This window comes from Gossypium hirsutum, chromosome D10 (assembly GCF_007990345.1).
Source record: "Gossypium hirsutum isolate 1008001.06 chromosome D10, Gossypium_hirsutum_v2.1, whole genome shotgun sequence".
NCBI classification, from domain to species: Eukaryota; Viridiplantae; Streptophyta; class Magnoliopsida; order Malvales; family Malvaceae; genus Gossypium; species Gossypium hirsutum.
Genome location: NC_053446.1, coordinates 1,751,300 through 1,775,930, shown reverse-complemented (window position 1 = coordinate 1,775,930; position 24,631 = coordinate 1,751,300). Strand labels below are relative to the sequence as shown.

At 33.0% G+C, this 24,631-nt stretch overlaps 5 protein-coding genes across 6 annotated transcripts; 1 reads left to right on the top strand and 4 right to left on the bottom strand.

Moving 5' to 3' along the window:
- The first annotated feature begins 1,199 nt into the window (after nucleotides 1-1,199).
- LOC107942078 (putative cyclin-D6-1) lies at nucleotides 1,200-3,357 on the top strand. The gene is made up of 6 exons (XM_016875722.2): nucleotides 1,200-1,682; nucleotides 1,763-1,849; nucleotides 1,931-2,026; nucleotides 2,096-2,297; nucleotides 2,380-2,510; nucleotides 2,957-3,357. The coding sequence occupies exons 1-6, from the start codon at nucleotides 1,503-1,505 to the stop codon at nucleotides 3,179-3,181; spliced, it is 921 nt and encodes a 306-aa protein (XP_016731211.1). The 5' UTR covers nucleotides 1,200-1,502; the 3' UTR covers nucleotides 3,182-3,357.
- Nucleotides 3,358-4,536: 1,179 nt separating this feature from the next.
- LOC107942079 (transcription factor MYB14) lies at nucleotides 4,537-6,770 on the bottom strand. 2 transcript variants are annotated; one of them, XM_016875723.2, is made up of 4 exons: nucleotides 6,560-6,770; nucleotides 6,253-6,461; nucleotides 6,048-6,177; nucleotides 4,537-5,075 (listed from the first exon to the last, which is right to left on the bottom strand). In XM_016875723.2, the coding sequence occupies exons 2-4, from the start codon at nucleotides 6,377-6,379 to the stop codon at nucleotides 4,820-4,822; spliced, it is 513 nt and encodes a 170-aa protein (XP_016731212.1). In that variant the 5' UTR covers nucleotides 6,380-6,461; nucleotides 6,560-6,770; the 3' UTR covers nucleotides 4,537-4,819. The 2 variants fall into 2 exon arrangements, with proteins under 2 accessions (XP_016731212.1, XP_040958620.1); XM_041102686.1 differs by lacking the exon at nucleotides 6,560-6,770 and having other exon boundaries at nucleotides 6,253-6,543.
- Nucleotides 6,771-8,592: 1,822 nt separating this feature from the next.
- On the bottom strand, nucleotides 8,593-10,404 carry LOC107942066 (uncharacterized). Its single transcript, XM_016875709.2, has 5 exons — nucleotides 9,801-10,404; nucleotides 9,646-9,709; nucleotides 9,318-9,482; nucleotides 9,021-9,086; nucleotides 8,593-8,935 (listed from the first exon to the last, which is right to left on the bottom strand). Exons 1-5 carry the CDS (start codon nucleotides 10,055-10,057, stop codon nucleotides 8,753-8,755), a joined length of 735 nt encoding a protein of 244 aa, XP_016731198.1. The 5' UTR covers nucleotides 10,058-10,404; the 3' UTR covers nucleotides 8,593-8,752.
- Nucleotides 10,405-10,877: 473 nt separating this feature from the next.
- LOC107942073 (E3 ubiquitin-protein ligase CSU1) lies at nucleotides 10,878-13,311 on the bottom strand. The gene is made up of 2 exons (XM_016875716.2): nucleotides 12,889-13,311; nucleotides 10,878-11,745 (listed from the first exon to the last, which is right to left on the bottom strand). Exons 1-2 carry the CDS (start codon nucleotides 13,125-13,127, stop codon nucleotides 11,073-11,075), a joined length of 912 nt encoding a protein of 303 aa, XP_016731205.1. The 5' UTR covers nucleotides 13,128-13,311; the 3' UTR covers nucleotides 10,878-11,072.
- A 2,042-nt stretch (nucleotides 13,312-15,353) lies between these two features.
- On the bottom strand, nucleotides 15,354-15,988 carry LOC107942068 (calcium-binding protein KRP1). The gene has a single exon (XM_016875710.2). It carries the CDS (start codon nucleotides 15,776-15,778, stop codon nucleotides 15,443-15,445), a length of 336 nt encoding a protein of 111 aa, XP_016731199.1. The 5' UTR covers nucleotides 15,779-15,988; the 3' UTR covers nucleotides 15,354-15,442.
- Between the last annotated feature and the right edge of the window lie 8,643 nt (nucleotides 15,989-24,631).

Genomic DNA, 24,631 nt, shown 5'->3' with positions numbered 1-24,631 from the left:
ATGTTATTGGAACCGAACTAGTTAGCTATAATAATTGGATTGACAATTGGTCGATATATTGATTTGAACCAAGGGTTTGATCCAACCTCTAAGCGAATCACTTAAAATCAGTAAAAAACGAAAAAATATGGACGAAAAACCCGCAATTAAATTGATTGAATATGTTATAAAAAAAGGCAAGATAAAAGTTCAAAATTTTGATACAATATAAAACTCGGATGAAATTAAAGAGTTTAAAAACTCTTATATGACACATTTGAAAATATTAATTATAATTTTTTTAAAAAAAATTATGAAATGTATTCATTATTTATAAAATTTTAAATATTTAATATGTTTATAATGTGTAAGATATAAAAATTGGATTTCATTTGCTATATTTTGCAATTGTCTCTATTGTTGTTGTCTAAGCTACTTTTTCTGTGCTTGCTTTAGCTTTGGGCCACTTTGTCTTTTGCTTCTTAACTATAAGTCTTCCTACACTTTTTTCATTTTTAAAATTTTCTTTTAACTAAATTAAAATATGTGATTTTTTGGGACTTTCTTTTTTCATAAAAATCTAGGTATATTGTTACTAAAATATACTTGACAGATGAAAACACTAATGCAACATTAAACAAATAATGTAATCTTTTCTCATAAATATCAGTTTCAATGATTAATGTTGTGAAGTAGTAAATAGTAAAAAGGTTATTCATTTCTTCGACATTATTAGTTTAAATAAATTAGTTTTGGATTAAATTAATGTAATAATTCTATATCATCGGTTTTATAAAAGATTAAAAGTAATATTTATAGATAATTCACTAAATGAAATTGTTAGATATTTATTAGCAGAGACAAAATTAAAAAATTATTTTTAAAAAAAATCATAAATGAATAATAATTTTTTGAAGAGTCTAAATACAATTTTACTATTATATTAACTTACGATTTCATACATTTTAAAAGGTGATTTAATCAAATTATCATTTTTTAAGGGGTTCTATATTCAGGTTGCTAATGAGTTTTATTAATGTTTTTGTAGCAGATAAGTGATTAAATTGCTCTGCTCAATCCGATTAGTTTAAATAAATTATTAAAAAATTATAAAAAACAATTAACCATATTCAATCCATCAATGAATCAACCGATTCAAACTCTTTCTCTATATTAATATACCAATCGATTACAATTCCAACCACCTACCCTTTTACTTCCCATGTTAAAAAAAAAAAAAGAAAAGAAAAAAAAGGAAAAATGTAACCCACAACTTTGCTTTACAGTTTTATTTTCTTTCCCAAGGGCAATGGGCAATAACAGGCAGGGACCAACCAAAACACACACAAACACACATATAAGTTAAATAGAGGGCAGCTACTTAGCCTGTAAAAGATTCAAACTTGAAGTTGAAGATTTATCAGCACAAAAAGCAACGCTTCTCTTCTTTTTTCTCCGCAAAATTTACTCTTTTTTCTCACATTTTTTCCCTCAAATTTCCTACATACAATTTCATAAAAAAAATGGAGTACTTTGATCTTGAAGATCCATTCACAACCTTGAAACAACACCAATTCGATACAATCTCAACCATCTTCTCTTCAGAATCTGATCACATGCCCTGTTTGAATTACTTACAATGTTTAACAACCAGTGATTTCCATGTTTCTTTCAGACAAGAAGCTATGTCTCTCGTTTTCCAGGTACCACCATCCCTCCTTTCACTAATTTTAAACTATTACTTGTATTTTGTGTGTTGTAAACTTGTTTTTAATTGGACCAGGCACAGTATTGTTGTAACCTTGATCCATATACACCATACCTTGCTGTTACTTACATGGATAGATTCATTTCCAAACAAGAAATCCCTGTAAGTTAATGAATTTTATAAGATATGTAACTTTAAGGTCCTGTTTTTGGACTTAAAAACTTCATCTTGAAATTTTTGTAGCAAGGTAATCCATGGGTTTTGAGACTACTTGTGATAGCTTGTATTTCGTTGGCTGCAAAGATGAAGGACATGCATTTTTGTTACTCTAATTTCCAGGTAAAAAAAACATGTATTTTTGGATTAAAAGTATGGTCTTGTTTTTTGACCCTCATGACATTGAAACAGAGAGAAGAAGGGTTCATCTTTGATGCTTCAGCTATTCAAAGAATGGAGCTTTTGGTACTTGATGCGTTAAATTGGAGAATGAGAACCATAACACCCTTTTCCTTTATTTGTTTCTTCATATCTTTGTTTGAATTAAAAGATCCACCATTGATACAAGCATTGAAAGACAGAGCTACACATATAATCTTCCAAGCTGGCATTGGTATAAAACATAAAAATACATAAAAATCATTTCTTTGATGTTTTTATGACAAATCAATTTAAACCCAGTTTTTGTTTTGTAGAAACTAATCTGTTGGAGTTTAAACCGTCAACCATTGCAGCATCAGCTTTACTTATGGCTTCACATGAACTACTCCCATTGCAATTCCCGTCTTTTAAAGCTTCAATTTTGTGTTGTGAATATGTGAATGAAGTAAGCAAATATTTTTTTTTTGTAAAAGTAGTACGGAGTTCCAAGTCATATTGTTTTTTTTGTGATTATACAAATACTTTAGCTCTTATAGGTTACATTAGATTAAAAAAATTATTTCTGTAAAAATTTTATTTATTATTATTATTATTATTAAAAATTGGTCATTAAATGTCATAATAAGATACACATGAGATAAAAGTTTACTCTTTAATGTAAAGTATAAAGGATTGATTTATCAGTTTTTGAATAAAAGGTGATAAAATGATACTTTTTCGGAGTTTCTTTTGATTCTTTTATTTCAATAAATATTTTTTATAATTGGAGGTGAGAGATGAGCAGTTTGAGATTGAACTCAAGCAAAAATAGTACTTTTGTTATTAGGTAAATAGGGTGGTCACCTTTTCTTTCAGTAATGAATGAACGCAATGGTGTTTTTTGTTTTGTAGGAGAAGCTGTTGATATGCTTTAATGCAGTGATGGAAATGGTGATAAACAAAATGGATGCTATATCAACTTCAAGCACGGTGACACCCATTAGTGTTTTGGATTGTCACTGCAACAAATCAGAAACTGAGATGTCTGAAAAGAAAGGCATCAAACGACATAAATTGATTGGTTTTTGCAGTGAAAGTAAAAGGGTGAAGATGTCCCATATTCAACCATGTGGATAAAAGAAAAACCCCCATTTTGTTTAATGGGTTTTTTGGTTTTTAGAAGGTATATGAACCACAAAACATGGGTTTCAAAATGTACTGCTTGTTTGTGTTAATGTCTTGTTGTTTTCTAGCAGATAGGGGATAGAGCAATTGCTTAATTCAACAAGATATTTTGAGCTTCTTTTTTTTCACATTATAGTATATATAACTTGTTGAAAAGACCAAAAATGGTAATTGGGCAGGAAAAAGAAGATACTCTCTGTTACATAAGAAATTACAAAGAATTTAATGGGGGAAAGGAAAGAGAAAGAGAGAGAGACTGTCAGAGACAGAGGGGGCAATGTTTAAGGCACGTTGTTGTCTTAAAAAAGATTTTTTGGTATCTTTGTCGAGAAAACCAAACACAAATTTTGGGGGGTTATTGAGGAAATTGTGAAGGTCAAGAGAAAAAAATAACAGTTTAAACATGGTTTCTTGGAATTCTGTTTTTTGGTTTTTAGTTATCCCAAAGATCAAGAGGGCTTTGTTTTTCTTGATGTGAAAATGTGTTGGGTAGAATCGGTTATGTTTAGAATGATTACAGTTCATATAGGAAGGGTGGGAAGAGCCATTAATGTTAGTGGCGAGAGAAAGTGAGCTTCTTATGTTAGTTTGCCTCTTCAAATAGAGAGGGCATTGAGCAGCTAATCCTTTATTATGACCTTTATATAAAGTCTAATGATAGAGGCTTCTTTTAGGGGTAAGATGGATTCGACACATAAATAGATAAGGGCTTTGAGCGAGTCCATTTTTCATGATGATCTTTGTGTAGAATCCAATCATAGGCTCGTTTTGGGATGATAAATGGAATAAACAAGACAAGACTACAATGGGATTAGTAAACTTGAAAATTTAAAGATCATTAAATGAATTTGAGCCCATCATCATGATTATTGTGTAGAGTCCAATTATAAGGGCTCGGGGATAGGCTAGATTTGACCTATAGATGAATAAGAGCTTTGAGTGAGCCTTTTGTAGAGTTCAATCATAGATTTGTTTTAGGGTGAGCTAAATTTGATCCTTTAGCATAAGAAGTGGGCCACATGAGACTACTGTGGGGGTTGGTGATATATTCCAGTGTTGCCTATTAAGCCGCTCATACTCTGTAGCGTGCGTGCGCGTAGGGATGTAACAATATTAATATAGGGAGTTGTGGCTATTTTAGATGGTCCAAAGATCCAAACCCAAATCTCGTTCCAGCTTTTAATCTCTGTATGAAGCTGTTTCTGCCATTTTTGTACTTTGATTTCATACCTTATGATCATGTTTGCATGAAAGCATTCATTCACTCATTATCTACCTACATTCAATAATGAAGCTGTAAGTCTTGGTTGCTATAAGACAGATATGATATATATATAGCATCCAGTCAATGTCAATGCCAAGTCTACAACAATGCACAGTAGTGTATCTATCAACATTAATAGTCACCATACATGTCCCTTTTTGTTTTTCATCTAAAGTTGAAGTCAATTTACCCTGATTATATACTGCTGCTGAAACAAATGAAGCAATGGCTGCTGTTATGCGGTGGAAGTTGTCCAATGGAACCAACGAATGGTTGTAATTCTATGAAGTTGTCCATCGAACCAAATGTATTGGCTTTTCGTTGAATTACTGTTTAGGATTCGAGCTCGAGGAGGGTAAACTGTTGGTGGAAGTTGCAGCAGAGCTTTCTGAAATCAATGCATTCGGAACATTGGTTGGTGGGGGATCGGTTTCGAATGAGCTATATTGGTCTATTTCTGCATCGGACATGTCTGGTAATGAATTCAGATCGTACTTCAAACGTTTGCTCAAGTGAGCATGCCAATGGTTTTTAATCTCATTATCGGTTCTTCCGGGCAACTTTGATGCAATCACTGACCATCTGCAAAAAAACAATTGTTACGGCCTGTCGACCGGCAATATAACTCACGACCTGTCGACCAGTAAGGTACTATCACTGACCACTATAAATCTAATGGTACCAGATCTGTTTAGTTTTGACCTGAACTCAAAAATCCGAAACCGATCCCAAACCCAACCTAACCTAATTTGGCCATAAAAAAGCCAACCACACGAACCTATTTAACTCGACCATGATTTGACCAGAACTCGAAACAACCTGAACATGGAATGATCTAAACCCAAAAGATCTCTAACAAGTAACTAGAAATGAAGCACGAAGTGACCAGAACCTGTAATGATCTAATCCTAAAAATCCGAATGACCCGGACTCAAAATTATCTGTATTCAAAATGAATCAAACCCGAAATTGATTTAAATCCAACCCATTGAATTTACTAGTCTAAATGGGACCATTATTTCAAAATAGACTCCTATATAAGGAGGTCCAGGGCGGAGTTGGACTTTCAGGCTACAAGGAGTCAGTGGACATCCAAAGGAGGACAATATCACGAAACCAGCGATACTTGTTGCCCGGGAAAATACATAATACCCAGGGGCGTAGGCAAGGGGCAGGCAGTGACCTTGGCCCCCAAAAGTGGTAAATTTGCCTTGACCCCCAAAATTTTATGATGCATCTCTAGCCTTTTAAAGCAATTTTCCAGCTTTGCCACTGTTAATACCTTATCGATCGGACGGTGGTGAAATTATTTATCTTCTGTCACAAGTAACTACTCAAAACTGTTACAATCACATAAATTCTCCAATCTCAAAATTTCCAGATTTCATCAAATAAACCCTAAAAGACTAATTAGAAACCATCACAACTACAAGAAATTCAACTTAATTGCAAGTTCATATATTAATCCCTTTCAAATTCCTAAAATCCCCCATGTCTTTAAATTTCAAAGATCAAATTACCCCAAAAAACCAAACATCAGGTTACAGAACTTACCGATTTCCAAGCTTTTCATGTAAATCAATAATTGTTTCTTCTTCTTCTTTAGTGAAATTCCCATGTTTAATTCCCGGTCTTAAATAATTCACCCAACGAAGCCTACAACTCTTCCCTGACCTTTGCAATCCTACAAATAAACAAAACCCATAAAAAACCCAACAAAAATCATAATATAAGCAATCAATTTCTGGGTTTTTTTTACCAGCTGGTTTAGCCATTTCTGCCCAATTCCAAATCCCATATCTCTTAATATAAGCGATTAATTTCTTGTCTTCTTCAGGACTCCATGCACCTTTCTTTAAAGCTCTATTTTCAACTGATTTTGCCATCTCTGCAACAAAGTAAATAAAACCCAGATTTGGCTGATAATCAAATTGCAAATATATTGGGCTGTTTCAACTTTCAAGTCACCTGCATGAAGAACAGATAGTACAAAATTAGAGTCAGTGGGTAAAAAAATCTTTATTCGTTAAACGAAATACAGAGACGACAAAGGTAATATAGTGTACCGAATTTGAATGTCGTGTTGTTGCTTATTTAGAGTTTCAATTTGATAAGGAATCTGGTAATGGTGTGTTAGTTGAAGAAAAAAAAAGTTCATTGTAAGCATCGATGAGGGAGTTGAAAAAGCAAATATTTTAATGAAGTGATTACAAAAAAAAAAAAAAACAGCCTTGTCTACTACAAATTTTGCATGTCAAAAGGAGCTTACATGAGGGTTAGGTAGCTGACGTTGATGGCATTCCCAATATGATTCTCCATCTAATTACATTCAATTTTGATTAAATTAAATTATACAAATACTGTGGTGAAATCTCAAATTTTTGGAAATTTTTACGATAGTAAAAATATAATTTTATCATTTTAATAGTTTATATTTTCATAAATTTTAAAAGGTTAAATTAAATTTTTATCATTTTCAAGTATATCAAAGTGTAATTTTATCATTACTAATTTAAAATTTTATAAATTATAAAGAGCTTAAATTAAAATTTTACCATTTTAGAGAGACCATTACCGCCTGCGCTTTGCCACTGAATACAAATAAATTAAAAAATAGTGCAACCTATACTAAAACCGACATATTGGACTAAAATCCACACGTGATAGAACTCAAGACCCACACTTAGAATTGTGTATAATGTTTCAAAGTGAGGTATTTAAGACAAAAGGTAAAGCTAGAATTATTTTTGGATGGACTAAATTTGAATTAAAATTTTTTGAGGGAGAAAAAAATATAATTTTATAAATGTATTAATGTAAAATTTTATTTTTTTATAAAGATTAAATTATAAATTATATGTTTTTAGAGAGGGTATGATTGAATTTTAAATTTTAAGAGAGATGATTTTGGGCCATTTAACTTCGTCTTTGCTTAGAACTCAAAGTTTCTACCTTTATCAATGGTGTGGATGGGATTTTTTAATAAAAGAATATTTTATATAACTAAAATTTTATTCAAGAATGGATTTAACGGGTTGATGTAATTATAAAGTCATATTCAAAGAAGTAGTTGAATAAATGAATAAATAAATAAGTGGCATCTTGATTAATTTTTATTAATGAATATTTTATTTATTGACTTGTTTGTTTCCTTGTGAAATTAAAAATGGAAGATAAACGTGGCCAGAAACCAAAAAACAAAGAAAAGATCGAGCATGAAACACATTTTTCCTTTCTCTTTTATTTTTTTTTGAATTTTTAAAAAATTATAAAACCAGAAAATACCTAAAAATAGAAAATATTTATGTTTATAAAAAAAAAATTAAAATAATCATTTTTACTAATTAACTCCATCCTTAAATTTTTATAATGAATGTCATATTTTTAAAGATAGTTACCGACCAAATTGATTGAGAAACACACACAAAAAGGGTCAATTGGGTAGTTATCAGGATTACAATTTTAATATGGAAAAAGTGATTGATGATGTAATTACCTTGCCACCCTCTACTTTTTTTTTTGCGGTAAAAGTATCATGGAGATTCCTCTATTAAGAGTCAAATTGTATTTTATCTTTCCATCAAAAAATGGGTAAATTAATCTCTATATGTTAGATCAAATAGCAAATTGATGATTTCTGTTAAAAGTTAGTATGGCTAATGGAATAACCAAATAATGACATGTGGCATACTACATGTATCTTATGTTGACATACAATACAAATAGATAAAATTCTTAATAAAAAGATCAATTTGGCGTTTAATCTAATATACAATAATTAATTTACTTAAAAATATAATTTAAGTCCTAGTATAAGAATTTCCATGATATTTTTACCATTAAGCAAATCTACCAAAAAAGCCCCCTCCCCTCCCCCAACTACCATAACATGTAGAACTTTATGGTTGTCAGAATCGGATCAAACCGATAGGTTAAATCAATAACTGATGGTTCAACCGATACCACTTACTATTGAACCGGCAGTCTAATTGGTCTGATTCTTACCACATTGGCAAAACCATTTCATTTTCCTTTATCATGTTAAAAGATTATATCCTTTAGGCCCTGCAAGAAATTTAGGAAAGACAATACCATCATGTAAACAAACTTTTTGCATTTGAGAAAAACCAAAAGCCTGCAATGGAGAGCATATGTCAATATGCCAAATTCAATGATGAAATACTAGTATAGTACAAAGAATACAATTTTTGACAAGCATCTACTGCAGTCATGGCGTATAAGCTTCTCGTGTTCGAACTTTATCGAAAACCATTTAAACCGTTTTGCATGCTGCAGGGCTCCGGAATCTTAATTGATATAGGATGAGGATGGTGGAGCTCAAAGAATGGTCTGTTCCCTTCGCTGTGGCTTCCTATGCATATAGCACCACGACCATGCCATGTACCGTCTTGGACATTGTTCATCTCTAGTGTTCTGGATTCCTGCTCCATGTCCAAACAAAAATGAAGCTAATTGAATGAAACTTATAAGCAAAAAGTTCAAACACAGTTTCGTAGGAACAAGAACCTGTGATAATGTACAGCAAGGGCAGATTAGATGGTAGATGCAATCATCTAACAAGTTATCGGTACCCTGCAAACAAGCATTTCCGACAACAGTACGATATCAGTAAAACCATAATCGATGTCTATGATGCTATTCGCACTACCGTGTGATTATTTGTTATGTAAAGTACCATGGGACATGTTACAAATTTTATGCAAAACAGGCTTTGCATCAATCTAGTTGGTCTTTCAGACACCTAGTTGAAACATTTATGCCAATCCCTAAGAATCAAGCATGATCGTAAGTAAAATTTCTTACCATAATATTGAATTTTCTTTTGATTTGCATACGGAAGAACCCCGAATACGCACCGAGAGATACGGTGAAAGCAACGGCTAAATACAGGAAGCAATTCCGGTCGGTGACCATAAAGGCAAGGATGTTGAGAAACACACTAACAAGAAGAATGAAATAAACAGTTCCCTGGAACACAGCATATTATGAATTCAGAAAAATATTGAAATACAGCACATCATTGGTAATAAACACTGAAGTGCAGGGACTAGAATATAAATAGAAGTTGCAAAAAAGATCCTCAAAAAACTTGCATATTATAATATGACCATGAAAACACATTATTTTTTACCTGAAGAAGGCAATAACCAAAACCAACCCGCTTCATGTTCTTCCCAAATCTGTAGCAGGGGCAACTGCAACATTAAAACACAGTAATTCACAAACATATAATTTAATCGCTCATATCAGTTTCACAACATCAAAACATAGAGAAAAATAACTGACCAGGCGGATTCAAGAGCGACACGGCGGTCATACATGAAATCAAGAACAACTTCACCTTCCCACATCCTCAAAACGCCGACGGCGTTTTCTTCCCCGGAGCTTTCAATTTCCCTCCATTTGCCTTGGGTTTGTTGAGAAGCCACCGTGGAACATAGCATGTCGAAATCTAACGCCGCCATTCCTTCTAACAACCTCGTTTCTTCTCCTTCTTCGTTTCCATTTATAACTACTTTTTCTTGCTTGTTTAATTCCGCCATTAAAAACCCAAACCACGAAATCTCACAGCTTATCCTCTCTCCCGCTCTAAAGTTACTGCCTTTTAAATGTTGTAGTTAATGTTTTACGTTTTGGCGTGGGCGGCGGCGTGTGGGACCCAAATGGGGGCGGATAATTGTCGTTGAGACAGCTATTGCCACTAGGGATACAGATTATTAGAGGATTTATGATTATAATCTGCTAATAATTGCTGTATGATAGGTTTCCCCTATTCCCACCCAGAAAAAGGAGCTAACTTTACTCACAAATTAATGATTAGGACCAAATATTATAAATCACGTACGAGGAGAGGTGAAACTGAAGTAGACCGCGGCGCCGCCGCCGTGGCAATGTAGAGTACATTGGAGGAGACTATTATAGTAAAATTACCATTGAAACCTCTGCGATAAAAATCAGATTTCACTTTTATCCTTTTACTCAAAAAATAATATTTTTGTATTTTAAGTTGAAAAGCAAACCCATCATTATTACTAAAATTTTCATCAAATTTTACTATTGAAAATTAAAAATTATAAGTATACCTTATTTGAAGTACAAGGACCAATTTTTAATTATAAAAATTGATATAATTTTATCAAAAACACCAGTTTATTCTTTATTCTATACAATAACTAATTTACTCAAAAACATTTTTTGAATAAAAGAAACAAAATATAATCGAGTTCCTAATACAAAAACTCATAGTACCCTGGATTAATCCCATGGAACCGGACCAACAATAGAACCGATCAAACTATTTGTTCCCAATTCAACTGGTCAGTCCGATTAGCAAATAAATTAAAAATCCAAAGAAACATAAAATCCAGTCCAACAACACTGCATGAAATAGAAAATGATATGGCCATAACTATTTTACAAGATTACAATAAAACTGAACACGTTAATACCAGAAATACTGAACAAAAGGTTATTGAAGATGATTAAACCAACAGGCATTATGCAAAAATCAAACTTGTGGCATTATTTTTTTCCTCTTTCTTGTTTCATATTTCTTGTTTATGTCTTAGCCGCAGGTCTTACAAGCCCCAAGCCGCTACCACTTCCCAAATGCTTGAAATCAGTAGCTTCAAGATGATCCCCATGTCCAGCAAACCCTGTCCCTCCTTTTTCCAAAGTAACCAAATTCCTCTCTCTGCATGGTTTGTCGCAGACTAAACAAACTTTATCGACAGCCATAAACCTATCGGCACATTTCTTGCAAAAGACATGCCCGCAGGAACTTACAGCTACCAACGACAATGTGTTGGTCAAAGTGACCTTGCAGCTCGGGCAGATATAGGTTTTATCGAGATTGGATTTCTTTTGCTCGCTCTCATCTTCAGTGAAGTAGATAGGAAAAAGGGTTTTCAGTTTGAGTTTTTCTTTGCCCTCTGGACAGACTGTGCTGGTGGAAGGAGTGTCGACTTTAACAGGTGCTTCTGGAGTGGCGGAGGGAAGCCAAAATGCTTTCATTGTCCGGAGTGCTTCCTCTTCAAAAGATGTGACTTTGACACTGTTTGCTCCATGGAAACCATTCTTGTCTCTGCTGTGGTTTTTGTCATTGTATTGTGGTAAGGCACCGTGATTTTGTTGATCGAATGCGTCCAGCTCTCTTGCTTTCTCCAATATCAACCTCTCTTCTTCCTCCTCCTTCTCTAGTTTCTGCTGAGCAGCATGGGCAGCAAGTTTCCTGTCAGAGGATGGAAATCATAGTTTCCATTATTGACCCCATAAATGAAATGTTCTAGTTGAATCCGAGCACGACAATTTATAATCTTCTTTTTCGAAGAAAATTTAGTACCAGAAACCCACTGTTTTTTCTACATCATGTGAAGGGTTGTTTTTCATATTGAAGACTACCAATTTTATATTGCTAAATAACCAAATAAAAATACATTACAGAACATTGAAATTCACAAATGTAGGCATATATAAATCCTGCTTTGTGTCGATGAAAACAGGAAAAAAGTAGCAATGATGCTCTAGTTGATCCTCGCAACCTTTCAACTACTATCAGAGAAGCTATTGATGTGATCCAATGGTCTAAAAGATTAATGATAAGCTTTCTAGATTATCATGAAACAAAACAAACACAAGGACAATCTAGAACCGTGAACAAAAAGATGCACATTAAGGCACCAATCTCAAATACATCAAGAGTGATTAGCGAAAACGGCTAGTATAAGTCAAAGAAGACACCAAACTGCACATGAACCGAAAGCATCCTTCGCAACTTTAAAGAAATAGTTTGTTAGAAGCTAAGGAGTCTATAATCCCTAGCATATGGAACACTGAATGAAGCAACACTGCACAATTTTGGCCATAAATCACCAACCATCTTCTAAATGCATGTCAGCCTATACGATCCACAAAATACCCAGAAAATCATGTTCTAAAGATCTTAGACATTATCTGTTTGTTGAGAAATAACTCCTCAACGAAGGGGGGAAAAAAGGAAGAAAATCTACAATGTAATACACGAAATTCAATTTTATGCAATTGTATACATATTTTTTAATTTAATTTGATTTTCGTACACCATAACACCATTATCGATGTAACACTGTTTTATGTTAACATATTAAATAATTATATTGTTCAAACATGAAAATAATTGAATTCGTTTACGTTTTTATATGTATACAATTGGATCAAAATTTTACATGTATAATTGAATCAATACACCAAGCCTAAGTTCATCATACTACATATTAGATCAAAATTCATGCCTAATTTTAAGATTTATCACAAAAATCAAACAAAAAATTGGGCAAAATACAAATAAATGATTCATTGAGATAAACACAAGGGTCTGGGCTAAAAAAGGGAATACCTTTGGATATCCTTTTTCTGGGCTAAAAGGCATTCGAGAATGCATTCTTTGCAAAAAACATGACCTTTTTGGCAAGACATGGGATCGATGAAAGGTTTCAAGCAAAGGCAGCAAGCATCGAAAGGCTTAATGGAGTCTTTTCCTAATCTCTCCTTTTGAGTACCGTACCCTAGCTTCCTCTTCTCATCGTAGGTGAAGAAGGCTAAATCGTTGTTGTTCTTCGAGTGACGTTGAGGCATTTTGGGTTAAATCAGAATTTGGATGGGGAAAAACCCTAACCCTAATTGATTTCGATTGTAATTGGGGAGAGAAGGCCTAGAAATTACAAGAGCTAGGGATTTAAAAGAGGAACCGAACCGACTCTTATCTATGGCTAGTACTGTGTATGGATCAGGCAGTCCGTCCAACCCAACATACCCGGCCCAATTTAGATTGAGGTTGATAAAAAATCAATTGAAATAATAAAAATATTTTTAATATTTCATTAAATTTTAAATAGTGAACTGAGTTGACATGAAAACAAGCCTGTGCTAAGAAATTCTTTTAGGGAATTAAGCTGTGATCTATAAAAGCAACTATAATATACTACTTATAGTTAAATTATAAGAAAATTGAGCTGGGATTCTTTGCTTGCTTAACTTTGGGTTTCATTAGTATCCTACTTTAAATAGTTGGTTCACATATAATCTTTTGATTGGATTATGGAAGAACAAATTATAATATCATTATTTATTTAAATAAAAACATTTATAAGAAAATTAAACCTAAAAAACAGTAAAAATCAAGTTTAAGATCTCCACCTAATCTGTACCTCTTCCCTGTAAAAGCTTCAAGCTTTTGACTTACATGAATCTTCATCCGCTAAACCCGTGAAAGGTTTGAACTTGGATTTCTTCCTCGAATTTATTAGAGGCCTACGTCAATATAAATCTTTTTGTTCATATGGCGGACCATTTGTTAAGCATCACAATTTACGCAAATTTTCTTCCACTACAACCTTCGGATTTGGAATCTCAATCAAATCATTTGTGTGCTGTCCAAACTTGATGTACCTTCCTTTTTCTTCTTCATGTACATGAAATCACATGCTTTTACTTGCATATACTCCATCATCTAATCCGACAACAACACTACACCATCTTCATGCCCAACAACCCCACAATGTCAAAATTTCTTCATGTATGGATCCTTAAAATTATATGTAGTTTGTGTAGATAAAATAAATTAAGATTAAAGTGAAGATCAATCTAACCGAATGTTTAAAAGTTATTAGATTTATAAATATTTTATAGGTTAAATGATCCTATTAATATTTAATATTTTTTACATGATATGATATTATTTTTTTGGAAATACAATTACGAGACTAATAAAATTATTAGTATTATATTATGCGATATTAAAAATAATTTTCATATAAATTCAATTTGTTTTTCGAAAACTTCAAGTTGTTGTGTGAAATGATTAAGATAGTAATTTTAATGTTGTAATTTCAAATAATTGAAAGAATGACAAAATTTGAAGGTTAAATGAGTAAATTTAAATTGCAGAAGTAATATCAATGTAGGGTTTAACCTAAACCCAAAGATGACCCTAATCTTAAATAATTTAAAATTTAAATGAATCAAATTTAAAATAATTTGGACTAATGATCCAAAATAACTTGAACCAAAGGAGTAAACTCAAAATATTCAAACTCTAAGATAACCCGAAAATTTTAAAAACCTATATTAACTGATTTGAAGTGATTTTTTTTGAATAATCTCATTATAGGTTTTGATCATGTCTACTCTTTTTGACACAATTCCTAGAAATATCCATAGCCCCTCCTCAACCCATAAATAACAGAATAATCCACTTGAGCGCATTCGAACCTATGCCCTCTTGCATTGACAATAATATCCTTGCTAATCGAGATAAAACTTAATCGACATTGATGTGAAGTGAATTCTATTCACCAATTAGCAATATTTGCAACAATTAGCCTAACCTCGAATAACTCATACTTTATTTTTTCTACATTCGTCTTTTATTTTTCATTTCAAAAATTTCTTATATTTAATATCTGAGTCTAAAACTAAATAAGATCCGAGGTTACAAGTAAGATATATGTTTCATTTCAATCCTCAATATTGCCCCATGAGTGTGGAAAACAACCAAAGATGTCTCATATGTATCTTTGTTTGTTTTCTTCCTTTGTCCATTTGCTAACTTTGAATTTTTCAATCAAAGCGTAGAAGCAACTAAAATTCTAAAACAAACTCATCCATGGTTACATCATGCGTAATTACCATGAATGGATGTTTAGTTTATTTATATGCGAATTATATATATTTTTAATTTAAATATAATTATTACCTAATCACATCGTAAAAGTAGTAAGAGAATCAAATTTCGTCAAGTTAAAATATAAAAATTATATCTTAAAATCCGATAATGTATTATGTTATTACATCATGAAAAAATAAAATAAAAGAGACGTTTGATTTCATCATAGACAAATATAGCAAAACAATGCCCTAAAACAAAGAACAATGGCTACAATTAAAAAGGGTTACATTTCAGTAACCAAAGCTTCTTCAAGCAAACTCTTTGAACTTATCATCAAAGCAGGACTTAACCTAAACATCAAAGTACAAAACTCCATCTCATCCAACCCACCATCACCATTCAAATCCCCCTCCCTCAACATACAAACCACTTCATCATCATCCATATCTTGTAACCCTAACAAAGCCAAATTCCTCTTCAAGCTCTCAAATGTAATCATCCCTTTCTCCCCATCCATTAACAACCTAAACCCATTGCATAGCTCTTTCATAAACCCTTCTGCACCTAACTTATCCACCATGGCAGGGAAGAAATCCTCGAACACAATAGCATCTGCCATGTTTAGTCTTTTTGAGAAATTTTCAAGTGCATGCTATTTAGGCAACTAGGCGTGTAAGGTATTTATAACTTCATGTATATAAGAAAAGGATTGCTGATGACAATGAATGTACAGGTAAGAGGAAGGTTGTTGCAGGCGGCGTTTTGTTGGTGGGGGGTATATAAGTTCATGGCCGGCTTCGTTTTGAAAACGTTCTCTTTCCTCGAAGTTGCATTGGGGGAGGTACCAATTGGTGACGAAGGTATTTATTCTTAAAAAAGGATTTGGATTTATACGTGTAATTGCTTGCTTGGAAGTTGGACAACATTTGTTTGTCTAGTTTTGAGCCACTAGCAAATGTGTACATAATCGGACTTTGCACGTCACTATCATCATCAGATTGTGTCACCTGTTGATGAATTTTGAAGTGAATTGGCGAATGTGTTGGAGGGAAACACACGAAACCTAGTTTTATGCGTTTTCCATAAGTGGTACTAGGTATAAAATTTGGTGATGCTCATGCTTACTATCTTAAAATTTGAAATTTAGTTTTTATATTTTAATTTAATGTAAATTGGTCCTATTTTATAATATTATTAGTTAGTTCAAGTTGTTAACACCATTAGTTATTCACATTGATAAGACTGAAGCTAGAAATTTTTATTACAGTTGAATTACAGTTTTATTATATATTAACTTATGATTTTATGAATTTTGGGGATTTGGGACTTGTTTGCCCCTTCCCCTCCCCTATTGTACATTGATAAAGAATTTCAAAATTTCACATAGTAAAGGTATTAGGATTATTTCAAATTTTAACATAATTAGACTGATAATTGTTTTATATATTTAAAAATATCCTACCCTACTTCGAGTAAGTTAGATGAGTCGCTTTCCTGTCTAATTCGTCCAAATGGAGACAGCATGAAAAGCACTGCTGCTAAGGATATGTACCATGGGAATAAGAATAGTCGAAAAATATATTTTCAAATATTCTTTCACACCTTCCAAATTGTGATTATATTTATAAGCTTTAAAGATAATCAATCATTAGGTTGGTCCACTGATTATCATTATTATTATTTTGGGTAATAGATTATCATTTCTGTTTTTATATTTTTATTTTTAAGAATTTAAATTCTTTTATCTTTTAAATTTAAAAATTTAAGTTTTGTTGTTAACACTGTTTAAATTCTTTGTTGTTATAGCATATTGAAAATAATAATAAAAAAGCTCACTTAATAGTCATGTGATAAAAAAGATGACATTATAATGGACTTAAATAACTAAATTTAACAAATAAAATTTAACGATTTAACGATTTAATACTTCTTAAAATTCACATCAACATTTTAATTAGAACAAAGTATTTAGGCTAACTAACGACACTGTAAAAGTTAAGGTACTAAATTATGTCAAAAATTGAAGTATATAAATTAAATGTTGAGCGTAGTATAAGGATTAAAACTAAAATTTAACCATTATTATATAATCTCAAAAAAATAGAGGGATCATAGTTGAAATTTAACCATTATTTTATCATGTAAAGAAAAGATGTCATGTAAGACTTTAGGAACTTTCTTTTATATATAGTTGATAGACAATGACAATGGTAATGTCTAATTAAGGAATTATAATTCTCGCAAATGTATTGTTGGTAAAAAAAGGAGACCCATCAAAATTTAAGATTTGTTATATTTAGGTATTAATTTGGTTCTCCTGCTTGCTTTTAACATATTTATAATTTTTGTTTTTATATTTGTAAACTAAGGGTTATGCTTTCAGATTTCAGGTAATTTCCTTTGGGTGATTCTATGTACATTGACCATGAAATTAGTTGGGGGTATAATGGTGCTTGTTAATCCGGTTAATAATGAGAAACTTCATATGAGTGTTCCATTTCCAATTTTAGCCTTCAAAAATGGAAAATTTTATAAACTAGTATAATGAAAAGTCAAAATGAAAAATTTTATAAATTTTGAAAATTAAAATTTCAATTTCAAAGACCAATAAGGCCTAAATGAAATTCTAATTATGGTATCCACTTTAAAAGAATAAGGCCTTGTATTTCGAATCAATATATAAATTTTTTTGAACAATTTCATTGTAGGTTTTGATCATATTTATTTTTTCTCATAATGTTTAGAACTACCCATAGTCCCTTTTTAACCCATAAATAGGAGAAAAATACACTTCAACACACTCGAACCCATGTCCTCCTACATTAACAACAATATCCATGTCAATCGAACTAAAATTCAATCTACAATACATTACATTGAATAATCCCACGCTTCCTTAAGACCAATACCATTGTGCGAACCTTCATCCTCCCTTTTAATCTAAATCTTATATAAATTGTAATGTTGAGTAATCCCACGTTTGTAAGAAATGTAAAAATTAAAATGATTATATTCATATTGCAATGCCTTCAGCTTCCATCCATGATAACACAATGCCAAAAATAAGCAAAGCCTCCATTTAGTTAAATTCAACTGGTCTGTTAACCCACTTTGGTTCCATTAGAACTTGTATTGTTTCTATTATGGGTTTGGAAAGAAGGTTCCTAGTTGCTCATCTTTTCATTCCTTCTTTTAACTTGTAAACAAATGATCAAATTTGCCTTTTAGTATGCTTGGTTTTTCATTTGTGGTACTTTCATAACTCCACCAAGTTTCCCCTTTTTCTCCCTCCATCCATAATATAGAAACTAATTAGTGATTTGTAAATTAGAAGATAAACAACGAATTAGCTAGTTCAGTAGGAAAGTTGTTAATCTCATAACCAAAAACCTAATCCGATTTTATAGGGCATTTTTTTTAAAGAAAAATTGAGTTCAAAGTTTTCAATTAGAATTTTGAAGCACAACCTTGGAATTTTTAAATTTGTTTTATTTTTAATTAAATTTTTATAAGCCTTTTTATATTTGTACTTAATCTTGTAAAGATGATATAATATACAAATTATTTAATATTTCAATGAGGTCAAGTGGGAATGGAGGAATTCTTTAGTGTCACAATTCAAGTATTAAACAAATTTGATGCATTTAGTGTCATAATTCAAATATTAAACAAAATGAGAAAGAAAGATATAAAATCGGATCAGATTTCATCCAGCCCTATCCCTAGGCCTAGCCTGTTAGATATTGGGCAAAATTGGCCCAACGTTTCCTAATTACCACTAGGACTCTTGGTAAATTGCAAAAAGGGGCCTGCCCATGATTGGCTATTGATGAAAATAAAAGCGAAATGAAGCACCTCTTATATTTCTTCTCCAATCCGGTTAAAATTAGAGATTTAATCTTTTTATTTTTATAATTGAGAAAGGAGAATGAGGTTGCTTGATCGAATCCAAACCTTTATACTTATAACATAGTGCTCTTGTCACTAGGCAAGAAGTTGTTGGCTTTAATTTTTATTTTTATTTAACATAATTTTATTTCTCTATTTTTATAATGTTATTAATATGATCAAATTGACAACCCAGTTAGTTGCTTTCATTCAAGTGATGACGTGAAAAATATTTTTTTTATTCAATCACACAATTAAAACCACATAAAAATTCATTCAATCATGTTCTATTAATAATAAGTTTATATAATGCTCATCACTATTCTTTAAAATTTTTTTTCATATTATCACTTTAATGGTAGCAACCAACATATTTTTAATTTGGGTTTACTAACAACATTATAAAAACAAAATATCAAATTATAGCATGTTAGATAGGTGGAGGAATTCTAATAAGCAGTGATAGATCTAGAAATATGATTTGTGGGGCCGGAATTAAATTATATATTTTTATGATAGTAAAAATGTAATTATTTCATTTTAATAGCTTATATCTTTATAATTTTAGAGAATTAAATCAAATTTTTATTATTTTAAGGGCCAAAGTACAATTTTACTATTACTAATTTAAGTTTTATAAATGATAAAGGACTTAAATGAAAAAAATTCTATTTTAGGGCCCCTTATATCCGCACTTAATTTGATAAAATGGCTGTTTTGGTGCCTTAAAATTTTAAGTTAATTAAATGAAAAAAAATATACTCACAAAGGATTTATAATTCAACCTTGGTTATAGATGAGATAAATGCTTGAGGAAAAAGCTGAAGTTGCATGTGAGGTTGGGTGGTTTACTCGGGTTAGAGTAGAACAAGAGATTTTTTATTTCATGTCAGACACAAACTATTTAGTTAAATCAAATAAAATTAAGATGAAATTAAATTTGAACGACCCACTCTAAGTCCACTTTGTACACATAAACTCCACTTGTTTTGGCCTTTGGCCTTAGATTTTTTAAATGACGAAATGGATCGACATGTTCAGAAATTGTTGGTATTTGCTAGTAATCTTTGTTAGCTTCATTTTCATGATTATTTTGTTGGCAAAATTAAAAGAAAAATATCAAGTGACAACCTTGGATTGGACAAGTCTAATCCCCATACATGGTACAGTCATTTTACTAGCTTTAGGCACTTTCTCTTCTAACCCAAATCTTAAACGTATCAATTCCAATAAAGGTTTGGCAACGGATGTTAAAACGTTGTGGTTAGACACATTGCATTATTAAGAGAGAGAAAATATAACTGTAAAATAAACATAAAATATACCTAAAAATAAAACTTTTACAAGGTCAAGGCCTAAAATCTTCTTTCAATAGGGCTGCCCAATTTATCTACTACCATTTCTCTCTCAATTAAGCTTCTTTCAAATTTTTTATAGTCTTTTCTTTCCTCAATTCAGTCCTTTGTGACTTTCGATTCACTAAATGATAAAATTACAAATTTATTTTCTTTCAAGTATTTTGATTCAATTGATTATAAAAATTTTATTTTTAACTCCATAATTCAAACAATTTAAAATATACAAAACAAGATATTTAACTTTTGATCCCTCAAAATTTTTTTTTAAGATGCATCCATCAGTTCCTCTTTATTCATAAAAAAATTTATCAAATTACAATATAATTAATAAGGCAGCTTCTTTTTCTTTTTCCCCTCATATAATAAAACAATAAAAGCCTGTTCCATCCTTAAAAAAACCATTATATTTTAAAACATAACATAGCCAGCAACGGTGGCCGCTCCAACTCCGACAATAGTCGACGCCGAGACCTCAAGAGCGACACCACCGCTAGGACTTGGAGCTGTAGCCAGAGAAGGAGGGGAGGAACCAACAGCATTGCCATCTACAGAAGCCCCAGCTAGTGCACCTGCAGGGTGTTAACATTAATGGAAGACAATTAATAATGGTTGCCATTAACATTAATGGGAGACAATCAATAATGACAACCACCAACTTTGGAAAAGTGGCAAGGGATAATTTTTTTTTGGTCCTTGAGATAATGGGCTATTTATTGTTTGGTCCTTGAACCTCAACTATAAATAGGCCTTCTCATTTCTCATTTCAATTCATCCCAACCAATCTTTCTCTCTTAGTTTTCTCTCTTCTCCCATTTGAGAATTCTTAAGGAATTCTATTTGTTTGTAATATTTTGGAGATAGTAAAGTTATCATCTGGTGTTAGTGCCTGAGGACGTAGGTATAATTTACCGAACCTCGTTAAAACTCTTATGTTCTTTTTATCCTATTTTTCTTTCAATATTTGAGGGTATAATAGTAGTATTTAATTGTGCTATTAAATTACGTTAGAAGGAATATTCTGACTAAGGAAAGACTTGGTATTTAAGAGATCCTTGTGATCCACCTCTCTTCCCTGGGAATTGAACTTTGTGTGATTTTTTAGTACAATAATTTACACGCTTCCGACCCTATTGGAACAACAAGTGGTATCAGAGCCGAACGTTAATCGTAGTATGCTCTGTGGTTGCAGTTTAAACTGATCTTCCACATCAGAAAAGATTTCATTAGGTATATTGAAAGATTATGGAGAAAACGGTCGGTGTAGGAGCTTCAACATCGTCCATATGGACAAGACCGACAATTGCAAATGCAAGATTGGCCGTGGAGATCTTTGATGGCACGGGCCATTTTGGTATGTGGCAAAGTGAGGTTCTAGATGCCCTTTTTCAGCAGGGTCTAGACATTGCCATTGATGAAGAGAAACCAGATGATGTACAGGAGAAAGATTGGAAGGCGATCAATCGGTTGGCATGTGGCACAATTCGATCATGCCTTTCTCGAGAGCAGAGGTATGCTTTTTCAAAGGAGACTTCTGCAAATAAGTTGTGGGTGGCACTTGAAGAAAATTTTTTGAAGAAAAACAGTCAAAATAAGCTCCACTTGAAGAAAAGACTGTTTCGCTTCACATACGTCCCAAGTAACATAATGAATGATCACATCACCAAATTTAATCAGTTAGTCACTGATTTGCTGAATATGGATGAGACATTCAAAGATGAAGATTTGGCTTTGATGCTGTTGGGGTCACTTCTTGAGGAGTTTGAGTTCCTAGAAACTACTCTACTTCATGGCAGGAGTGATATATCTCTGAGCGAAGTCTGTGCGGCCTTATACAGTTATGAACAGATAAAGAAGGACAAACAGAAAAACTCAATCAGAGATACAGAAGCTTTAGTAGTCTGAGGTCGTTCATACACTCGGAAGAAAACTCAAAAGGGGAGATCAAAGTCAAAGTCCAGACTCGGGAAAGATGAATGTGCTTTTTGTCATGAGAAAGGCCACTGGAAGAAAAATTGTCCAAAGCTAAAGAATAAGGGAAAAGCTGCTGTAGATGCTTGTGTTGCTAAGCATGATACTAGTGACTCTGAACTATCACTGGTTGCATCATCATCGTCGTTCCATTCAGATGAGTGGATATTGGATTCGGGTTGTACCTATCATATGTCCCCTAACCGGGAGTGGTTCTCTGATTTAGTAGAACTAAATGGAGGAGTTGTTTATATGGGCAATGACAATGCCTGTAAAACTGTTGGGATAGGTTCAATCTAATTAAAGAATCAAGATGGATCAACCAGAGTTCTGACTGATGTTCGGTACGTGCCCAGTTTGAAGAAAAATCTCATCTCATTGGGAGCCTTGGAATCTAATGGTTCTGTTGTTACTATGAGAGATGAGATTTTGAAAGTGACATCTGGCGCACTTGTGATATTGAAGGGCATCAGGAAAAATAACTTGTATTACTACCAAGGTAGTACAGTTATTGGAGCAGTCGCTACAACTTCCGGTAACAAAGAATTGGACTCAATGCAGTTGTGGCATATGAAGTTGGGACATGCCAGCGAAAAATCCTTGCAAATTCTGGCAAAGCAAGGATTGTTGAAAGGTGCAAAGGCTTACAAATTAAAATTTTGCGAGCATTGTGTTCTGGGAAAGCAAAAGAGAGTGAAATTCGGTACTGCTATCCATAATACAAAAAGTATTTTGGAATATGTTCACTCAGATGTGTGGGGGCCTTCCAAGACACCTTCATTGGGAGGAAAACACTACTTTGTTACTTTTGTTGATGACTTTTCCAGAAGAGTTTGGGTGTATACCATGAGAACTAAGGATGAAGTGCTTAGAGTTTTTCTTAAATGGAAAACTATGATCGAAAAGCAGACTGGCAAGAAAATCAAGCGGCTTAGGACGGACAATGGAGGGGAATATAAAAGTGATCCGTTCTTCGATGTGTGCCAAGAGTATGGTATTGTTCGACACTTCACAGTTAGGGATACACCACAGCAGAATGGATTGGCAGAGCGTATGAATCGAACATTGCTGGAGAAAGTTCGATGTATGTTGTCCAATGCTGGGTTGGGCAAGCAATTTTGGGCTGAGGCTGTGACATACGCTGGCCATCTTGTTAATCGTTTGCCATCATCTACATTAGAAAGAAAAACTCCTATGGAGGTATGGTCTGGAAAACCGGCTACAGATTATGATTCCTTACATGTGTTTGGAACCACTGCATATTACCATGTGAAGGAGTCAAAGTTAGATCCGAGGGCAAAGAAAGCTCTCTTTATGGGAATCACTTCTGGAGTGAAGGGATTTCGTCTTTGGTGCTTAAGCACAAAGAAAATGATCTGTAGCAGAGATGTTACCTTTGATGAATATGCCACATTGAAAAAGGTAGCAGATAAAGATATTCAGACGAGCAATACTCCACAGCAGGTGGAGTGTACTCCAAAACAGGTGGAGTTTGAGCAGATGGGGATTTGCCCAGTTAATAAGTCTAATTCTCCAGCCACAATAGAGGAATTAGAGGTTGAAGAGGTTCTGACCCAAGAACCACTAAGTACACCAGAACCAGTTGCAGTTGCAAGGCCACGGAGAGAAATTCGTAAACCTGCTCGATTTACTGATATGGTGGCCTACGCCCTTCCCGTTGTTGATGATATTCCTATCACTTATCAAGAAGCAATGCAAAGCTTAGAAAGTGATAAATGGAAAAGCGCCATGGATGAAGAAATGCAGTCTCTCTGGAAGAACAATACTTGGGAGTTGGCGCAATTACCGAAAGGTAAAAGGGCAATCGGATGCAAGTGGGTATTCGCAAAGAAAGATGGATCTCCTAGCAAGAAGGATATTCGCTACAAGGCAAGATTGGTAGCTAAAGGCTACGCTCAGAAGGAGGGAATTGACTACAATGATGTATTTCCCCTGTTGTGAAGCATTCCTCCATTAGAATTTTGTTGGCCTTGGTAGCACAGTTGAATTTGGAGCTAGCTCAACTTGATGTTAAGACGGCTTTCTTGCATGGTGAGTTAGAAGAGGAGATCTATATGACTCAGCCCGAAGGATACACAGATGCTGGTGGTAGAAATTGGGTTTGTAAGCTGAACAAATCGCTATATAGATTGAAGCAATCCCCGAGGCAGTGGTACAAGCGACTTGATAGCTTTATGAGAAGGCAGAAGTACACAAGAAGCAAATATGACAATTGTGTGTATTTGCAGAAGCTGCAT

Excerpts from the sequence above, each read along its gene's own strand:
- LOC107942078 (XM_016875722.2), top strand. The coding sequence starts at position 1,503 with ATGGAGTACTTTGATCTTGAAGATCCATTCACAACCTTGAAACAACAC. Across the intron at positions 1,683-1,762 it reads CTATGTCTCTCGTTTTCCAG|GCACAGTATTGTTGTAACCT; the intron begins GTACCACCATCC and ends TAATTGGACCAG. Across the intron at positions 2,027-2,095 it reads TTTGTTACTCTAATTTCCAG|AGAGAAGAAGGGTTCATCTT; the intron begins GTAAAAAAAACA and ends ACATTGAAACAG.
- LOC107942079 (XM_016875723.2), bottom strand. The coding sequence starts at position 6,379 with ATGGCAAAATCAGTTGAAAATAGAGCTTTAAAGAAAGGTGCATGGAGT. Across the intron at positions 6,178-6,252 it reads AGAAATGGCTAAACCAGCTG|GATTGCAAAGGTCAGGGAAG; the intron begins GTAAAAAAAACC and ends GTTTATTTGTAG. Across the intron at positions 5,076-6,047 it reads CATGAAAAGCTTGGAAATCG|ATGGTCAGTGATTGCATCAA; the intron begins GTAAGTTCTGTA and ends GTTTTTTTGCAG.
- LOC107942066 (XM_016875709.2), bottom strand. The coding sequence starts at position 10,057 with ATGGCGGAATTAAACAAGCAAGAAAAAGTAGTTATAAATGGAAACGAA. Across the intron at positions 9,483-9,645 it reads TTGGTTATTGCCTTCTTCAG|GGAACTGTTTATTTCATTCT; the intron begins GTAAAAAATAAT and ends GCTGTGTTCCAG. Across the intron at positions 8,936-9,020 it reads CTTGCTGTACATTATCACAG|GAATCCAGAACACTAGAGAT; the intron begins GTTCTTGTTCCT and ends GACATGGAGCAG.
- LOC107942073 (XM_016875716.2), bottom strand. The coding sequence starts at position 13,127 with ATGCCTCAACGTCACTCGAAGAACAACAACGATTTAGCCTTCTTCACC. Across the intron at positions 11,746-12,888 it reads CAGAAAAAGGATATCCAAAG|GAAACTTGCTGCCCATGCTG; the intron begins GTATTCCCTTTT and ends ATCCTCTGACAG.
- LOC107942068 (XM_016875710.2), bottom strand. The coding sequence starts at position 15,778 with ATGGCAGATGCTATTGTGTTCGAGGATTTCTTCCCTGCCATGGTGGAT.